Here is an 8177-nt window from a genome sequence, read left to right on the forward strand (position 1 = left end):
GCTGCTAGAAGAGACTGTCAGCAGGATTGCCAAACCAAATGGGTTTTTGATCATTGTTTCAAGTTTGTAGCTCTTTGTCTAGAAATGTGCTGAACCAGGCTAGACTAAGCTGAGAAGCTAAGGGTGAAAGCTGTGTTCATGCCTGGGTGTATGCTTCCTTACTCTGATGACTATCTTGAAAACTGTTAAACTATGAGATGGATGGTGGCCCTACTCATAGGAGTTGTGCACAGGTTTAATCTACATTGACCTCTACACTCACACAGCCATCTCAGCCTGACTCGTGTACTGCTGAAACCTGGAGGCAGCAATTCATACTCCAGGAAATCTGACCTTCACTTATTCAGATTCATCACCCAACAAGGAACACACTACAGAGGCTTTGGCGGGGTCTGATCATTGGACCTTTGCTGTCTTAAATGATAGTGATTATTGCTCTTTAGGTATTAATACTGTCTGCACTCTGTATTCTTGGAACAGTTTAGCCTCATATACTTTATTCAAAATGTATCTTTCTACCAGTCAGAGATAGATATGAACTCTAAGTACACACACACAAGGACACATAAATAGGTCAATAATCATACAAAAGGAATTTAACTGTAGCTGATATCAGGAAGAGACACAATTAGATTAAGTATTTTTGTGCATATTAGAGTTATAAAAAGATAAAAGTAACATATCAAGGACTTGAGAGGATGTGAGCAAGCCAGTACTTTCATGAACTGCTCCTATTTCTTTAAATTATCATAGTTATCTTTGAGAGGTTAACTCTTGCTACCTGCATACATTTTGACCCAGAATTTAAATTTTGGTATACACTGGTTATATACAGAGTATTCTCCATAAAATACACAAAAATGGGACTTCCTTGGTGGCACAGTGGATAAGAATCTGCCTGCCAATGCAGGGGACACAGAGTCAATCTCTGGTCCAGGAAGTTCTCACATGGGGTGGAGCAACTAAATCTGTGTGCCACAATTACTGAGCCCACATGTTGTAACTGCTGAAGCCTGTGCATCTAGAGCCTATGTTCTGCAACAAGAGAATCCACTGCAATGAGAAACCCGCACACTGCAACGAAGAGTAGCCCCTGCTTGGTGCAGCTAGAGAAAGCCCACATACATCAAAGACTCAGTGCGGCCAAACATAAATAAATAATTTTTTTTTAAAGATAAGTCCACCTGGAGGAAAAGCGAGTCATTCGTTAACCATTTCAACAAAATCCTTCTTTTAAGGATATCTGCTTCCTTCCTTCTTCCATGTCTTCATACATCTAGGAGGGAGATATGTGTTCCTTTAGATTCCATATAGAAGAAGTTATGGTTTTATTTCTCTTTGAATTCAGAGGAAGAGCCATTGAAAGTTTCAGACCCCCTTATGCTGCTGACATAGTGGTGAGCAGAATCTACAGACACTTGGACACAGAGATGGTGAGAAATGCCTTCTGCAGCTGTCATCGCTGGAGACGAGAACCTGGGAGACACTCTCAGGCAAAAGACTGAAAGCAGTGCAGGAGATTTACAAATACACATTTTGATAGACAATTTCTTGACCAGGCTTTCTCTCTGGGCTTTCTAAAGTTTAGAGTTATTTTGATTAAAGAATCAAAGTTTTGCCCAGCTAAAAGAGGCATCCACAATTTTAACCAACACTATGCCTCCCCAGAGAAATTTGTATCATTGTGCTCAAAGTTGCAAAGACATGATCTTCATTGTCGTGGTGTTTGTACCAGCAACCAAAAAAAAAATAAATAAAATTTTTCTATAAAGCTTCTTTTTATGAAGCCAGAAGAATAAGATACTGGAAACTTGTGTGAATGTATTGCTGATTTTAAAGCAAACTAATGTATATGGGGAAAAAAATTTTTTTCAACTCACCTGTTAAGATCAGAGGAAAAGTTTAGCAACTGTAAAGAGGAATGCAGGTAATCAAAAAAAAAAAAAAAAAAGTTTGGAAACCCAATACCTCATTATGAAATTTTTAAATAAAAGTCAACAAATCTAGTGAAGAATAGGCCTTATTTAAACAATAACACAAAAATCCTCCAAAATGCATAACAAAAAATAAGCTACAAATGAAAGTTAAATACAGTGGCTGGATTAAGGAGCGAAAATATCAAAAAATAAGTTTCATGGAGACAGTGGGGAGAATGAGTGTCAGAATATTCTAGACAAAATTCCTTGTGTTTAAGAATAATCTGAGAAAACATGTTCTAACATGGAAACTCACTGAAAAATATAAGATCAAGGCAATGAAACCAAAGATTTGAAAGGAATATAAGACCGTCTTTTGGGAGTTCATAAGTGTGGCTATTAAATTATCAGTGGAAGACAGGGAGGTTAAAAATATTTCATCACAGAAATAAGCCAAAAAGAATCTCACAAAGAATCTAGAAAAGAGAAGAAGTCCTAGAGATATAGAATAACATGCTCCATTCAAGGAGTGTATATTCATTCCTTCAGTCCTACAAGTCCTGTTGTAGATTTTGTGTCTACCTTTGCTTTTACTAACTATTGTAAGTCCTAAGATATTGATAAGAATAGAATATCTTAGGTTACCTTGTTGGACAACTCCAATAATTTCCTATCAGGGACCAGATAGACCTGGATGATATCTGGTGGCCTGAAAAGGCTGAGGGTCAGCCTTCTGCTGTCCACGTGTGCCCAAGGATGCTATCCACATATATTTCATAAATAACTTGAAATGATCTCTATCATCAAAATGTTTTGCAATGTATCATATACATAGGTAAACAAATACCAAAATGATGGAGTTTGGGTGATATGAAGGCCAGAGCTCACAGCCAAAACACACACAAATAACACTTGGAAGGACAAAGAAATGCATTCACCAAAAAGACTGAAAATCAAATGATGACAGAGCAGTTCTATATCTGTGCTGAATGCTTGGACATTCTCCCTCAAACGCTTTGCCCACATCACATGTTGTATCTTTTAGAAATGACACAATAATAACATTCTATCCATTCCATCCTGCTGGGATTAGTCCCGGCAATAACCCTGGCTAACCGGTGACAAGATCTGCCCAGTATAGAATTCAAAGATACCATTGTTATGATCCCTTTTATAAAGGAACCTGCCTGGCTTCTCCCAGTGCAGAGTTGAGAGCAAATCCAGAGCTTCTTCCAAGATGCTACTGATCCTGCTCTCAGTGGCCTTGCTGGCCCTGAGCTCAGTTCAAGGCTCAGATTCTGGTAAGAATAAAGGGGGAGGGTGCTGAGACTCTGTCTGGGGCTTGGGGGATCACACTGCAGTGAGAAAGCTTGTAAAGAGGAGAAATAAGTGAAAGATATGGCTGCAGTGTGCTTAAGACAAGAGGAAGGCCCTTCACCTCCTCTATGATGTGAAGGCCTCAAACTTAGTACAACTGGAAACCAGCACAGAATTTTTAACCAGAGGAATGGTAAATTAAGAATTATCTCTGTGCTATGAAGGATGCATTGTAAAAAGGCAAGACTGGAACAGACAAGTTCCCTCATGAAGATGCTATGATAATCAAAGTAGGCAGTGGATGAAAGTGGCCTTGCGGGGGGATGCCAGATGGATGGAGGAGGTGAAGCCCATTCAGAGATATTTCAGAGACAGAGATGAAAGTAATAAATCTCTGTGTCTACATAGAAATATGGGGATTCCAGGGCACAGTGGTCTCATTTTACTCCCACTAATATTTAATATTTCAGAATGTTGTGCCCAATATGGCAAGATTGTATCCACATGTTTACTCCTGGTCCTTCTACCTTGAGAAGCCATGTTAATATAAGTAAAGTATTCCATAAATTGAGGGCAGAAGGACACTAAAACATAACACTGAAATATTCCAGCACTTAACCTAAACTAGCTTTAGGGTTTAAGGGATCCTAGGAAGGATAAAAAGGCCTCTTTTGAGTTCAAGGTTGATCCTCAGCACAGTAATAACCCTGCCATGACTTCATGTTCTCTTCCTTTTGCAAAGGCATCACAGATGGTAGTTGAAAATTTATAATATCTTAGAGTATATAGAGTATGCCCTTTTCCTGTAGAACATTGTGAACCCTGCAGGATATAGGCTCATCTTATGCTTCTTTTCCTAGAAAGCAGCAGTGAAGAGTCTCGGAGAGCCGTATTAGGTAAGTCGCAATTAATCCTCCCTCATCTTTCTTTTTTTCATTAGCAACTTTTCAGTTCTCCGATGTCTTGTTATCATCATCTTGTGAAGAGTTATAATCAGTGATAGAAACACTAAAGATAAAGGCAGTCCTTTCTAACCTTGGTCTTGGGGACCATGAGCAACACTCTAACATGGTGTCTAGCCTGGACGACACTGGCTATGCTGCCTGTCCCCTCAGGCCAGAAATGATTGTTGAGAGAGGACAACAAAGGGAAGGAGTCACAATTCTGAGTCCTGCAGCCTACTGAGAGCCAACCCCTCCACTGACTGTTTCCTTCTTCCTCAGTATTCTTCTCTTTAAATGTGTGGTTTAGAAAAAATGCAAAGAAGCTAGGTCTGGTTCATTTTTCCTGTTTCTCTGCTCAGCTGTGTCACAGTACCTAATTAAAATTGTCAAGTTATTTAAAGATCCAGTGTAGGCCATCATGTTCTCTCTCTCTCTCTCTATCTCTCTCTCTCTCTCCCCCCTATTATTGCTCCACCTGGTTTTAGAGCCAGAGGGTTCCATATACACTCTCCACAGGCCAGACTTGGAGTCACAGTTGGCAGGTTATGTCAGTGACACAAAATATATCTGGAAGCATAACTGACATGATTAATCCCTTTGCTTTTCTTCTGTCCTTGTAGATATTGTCTGCCAATTCTAAGATATCCATCACCTTTTTGCCAAATTGTTTTTCTCCAGAGCAAAGAACTAAGACTCAAAGTCACTAGTATGTGGGTGAACAGGAGTGCTGCAAAAACAAGTGAATAGGAAGGAAGCTGGTAGTTGAGAGATGGGTTTTGGAGGAAGGGACTGTCTGAAAAGTTTATGAGAGATCAAAATGAGAGGGGAGCCTTCCATCACCTAGTTCCTCTCTTTTTGTGCCATATCCTGTAGATAGAAGCAGCTCAGACTCAAGCTCAGATGAAGATTTTTTCATACGACATCATGGAAAACACAGAGAACGCAGAGGATCACCACCTTCTCCTAATGATGAAAACGAAGATGAGGAAGCTCCACCAGGGCCACCTCCACCAGGGCCACCTCCATCAAGTGATGAACCTCAGCCAAATCCACCCCCACCAGAGGAGCAACCTGAGCAGAGTCCAGATGAAGATTCACCATCCGAGTAATCTGAAAGTCATTAACAGGTATGACTCCAGCTCACTCTCCATCAAAGGCCCTAACCCTACAGATCTCACACTTTAGTAGTCACTGAATCAACAGAAAATATGTGAAAATTGCATAGTCCTGGACACAAGTTTTAAAGATTTCTATTCAGATAGTCTAAAAAAGGTAGCAAAACCTCATATTTATTACAAGCTACCCAAGGTGATTCCCATTTTGAGAAACAAGGATCATACATCGCCTTTTCCCCAATGACCACCTGTCCTAAAGTGGGCTGGTGATGAGGAAGTACAGCCACATCCTCCCTTGTCCTTTTCTCTCCTACTCCTCTGGCTCAATGACCCTCTGTTCTCAAGTTGCCACCTGACAGGCTTCTCAGGTCCAGGGTCCCTACTAAATGATACTTTAATTTTATGTTGCTAAATTTATCTAGCTAAAATATTTCCTTTTCAATTAGTATACGGTCAAGGTAAAAAAAATAACTGAACAGAAAAGTATGAGGCTAACTCTTAAAGGCATCCACATCCTACCTTCCCACTCCCTTCCCCAAAGGCCATCACAGTTAACTCTTGAACTTCTTTTTGGAAACACTTACACCCTTTAAAACATAACTATACATTTTATCCACAAATGATGTCTTACTTTATGCAGATTAATAGGTTGCTTATTTCAAATAACATAGTTGTTAAGAATATTCGTAACAGTTCATTGAGCTATATGGGTCCGTTTAATCCTCATTTTGTTTACTTTTTAATTTTGCTATTCCATTGTCTGGCTGTGCCATGATTTCTTTAACCAACCCTTTATCAATGGACATTTAGGCCAGTTTCAGCTTTTCACTAGTTAAAAATGGGTTGCAGTAACCATCTTTGTAAATACATATTTGAACACTTTAAATAGCAACCAAGAGATAAACAAGCTAAGAACAACCTTTTATCTTGAAAGCAAGATTTTAGACCACATTATCCATTTGGTACATAAAAATGACAAATCAAAAGAAATTTGTAAGGAAACAGGAAAGGGAAGAAGAAGAGAAGGGAAATGTGGGCTTTTGGCTACTTCCCTTCACTGTAACCTGCAAGGATTAGAAACCACCTGCCCACTTTGTGTCAATCTCTTCTTTTGCTTTTCAGAGCATGAGTATGAAGATAGCAGTCCTTCAGAAAGCCATGACATTGGAAGAAGGCACTCTGTCTTCAATTTACCAATAAAATAATCAGCATCAAGTTTCTAAGTGTCACGTCTCATTCTGGGTGTTTGTGAGTCTGAAATTTGAGGGCCATGAACATCCAAGACCAGTTCTCACTGAAGCTTCCAGCAGCATTCTTCCTGGACTGTCTTCTTAGAAAAAATTTTCCCTTTGTTCTTTGCTTGGGGACCGGAATGTGTATCTCCTTTCTGCCTCCTGTTGCCTCCCCCTTCCACCTGACACCTTTATTCAGAAGCCAGGTGCCTTTCCTGTCCTTCCCTGGTTTCTATTAGTACTAATGTGATGTTTTTATTATTTTCACACCTTTCTAATAATTTTAGGGAAATAAAGACAATATTTCAAATATGAAGAAGTGGCAAGAGCTGAGGGAAGCCTTAAAATTTCCAAAAGAATTGATCCTGGTTTCTAGTAAAATAAACGTGATTCTAGGTCCCTATTCCCTCAAGCCTATTACCACATCCCCCACTTTTAAATCATTTCTCAGTTTTCTTTCTAGATCCTCCTCCCTTCTATAACAAAATAAGAGTCAGTTTCATAAAGGAGATGACATGTTGTTTCTAAAAACAAGGAAAATTTGGGGTTCTTCAGACATGAGTTTATCTTATCTGCTTTTATTAGCTCTGGACTTTTAGAAAGCTACTTCAACTCTCAGAGCCTTAGTTTCCCTATCCATATAGTGAGGATCATATTAATACCTATCCTAGGGCATGAAAAGTAACAAATACCATACAAAAAAACTTAGCAGAGGAACTTACCTGGTGGTCCAGTGGCTTAAACTTTAATCTCCTAATGCAGGGGACCTGGTTCAATCTGTGGTCAGAAAACTAAATCCCACATGCTGCAACTGTAGATTCCCATATGACAACTAAGACATAGCACAGCCAAATAAATAAAAATAAATATTCACTTTTAAACACTGGCAAAGATTGCCTTCACCACTTCCTAATAATTATTATAGGGAAGGCTAGTACATGTGAAATTGTAAGAAATTAAATACTTCCCAAATTAAACTGTTCATATTGCTTTGTCAGAAGGTCAAATAACAATATTTTCTTTTTTTCTTTATTATTTTTTTATTTAAATTCATTTATTTTAATTGGAGGCTAATTACTTTACAATATTGTATTGGTTTTGCCGTATATCAACATGAATCCACCACAATATTTTCTGACAATGCCTCTTCCAAATTCAAAAACAATGAAAAATGCTTTGCTTTCTGGTAGCACTTTCTGGTGTCTTTTCATCTGTGTGATACTATTTCTGATACTGATTCTGTCATGGAACATTGATAACTTCCACTCACTTCCATTTCTTAAAAGTTGGAAAATATTCCTGGGTTAAAAGACACTCTTAAAATGAGCATTAACAAAATCAATATTTAAAAAGAAACCTGACATTGAGGCTGTTGACATCAAGTGAAAAAACGAATGTTTCGATTCCATCAAAGGCTCCCCTACCTTGAAATCACATAGAATGAGAATCTGTCTAGGATGGAAAGCGGCCCATTCATGAACATCTCTGGCAAAGACTGACAAATCTTACGCACTAGAAAGAGGGGATCTCAGGAACATTCCTTCAGAGCCAGATTCATCCTAACTCCAGGTCTACTCGCTATACTTCTGTGAATGAATGCTGAGCATGATTTTATTTTTTACCTACAAGCTCAGACTATTATGCTGAACAGAA

The 8177-nt window shown here is 38.8% G+C and overlaps 1 protein-coding gene across 1 annotated transcript; it reads left to right on the top strand.

Moving 5' to 3' along the window:
• The first annotated feature begins 3064 nt into the window (after positions 1–3064).
• LOC102395400 (salivary acidic proline-rich phosphoprotein 1/2) lies at positions 3065–6505 on the top strand. The gene is made up of 4 exons (XM_006076432.4): positions 3065–3217; positions 4094–4129; positions 5051–5304; positions 6415–6505. The coding sequence occupies exons 1-3, from the start codon at positions 3154–3156 to the stop codon at positions 5284–5286; spliced, it is 336 nt and encodes a 111-aa protein (XP_006076494.4). The 5' UTR covers positions 3065–3153; the 3' UTR covers positions 5287–5304; positions 6415–6505.
• Positions 6506–8177: the final 1672 nt, after the last annotated feature.

This window comes from Bubalus bubalis, chromosome 4 (genome assembly GCF_019923935.1).
Source record: "Bubalus bubalis isolate 160015118507 breed Murrah chromosome 4, NDDB_SH_1, whole genome shotgun sequence".
Taxonomy (NCBI): Eukaryota; Metazoa; Chordata; class Mammalia; order Artiodactyla; family Bovidae; genus Bubalus; species Bubalus bubalis.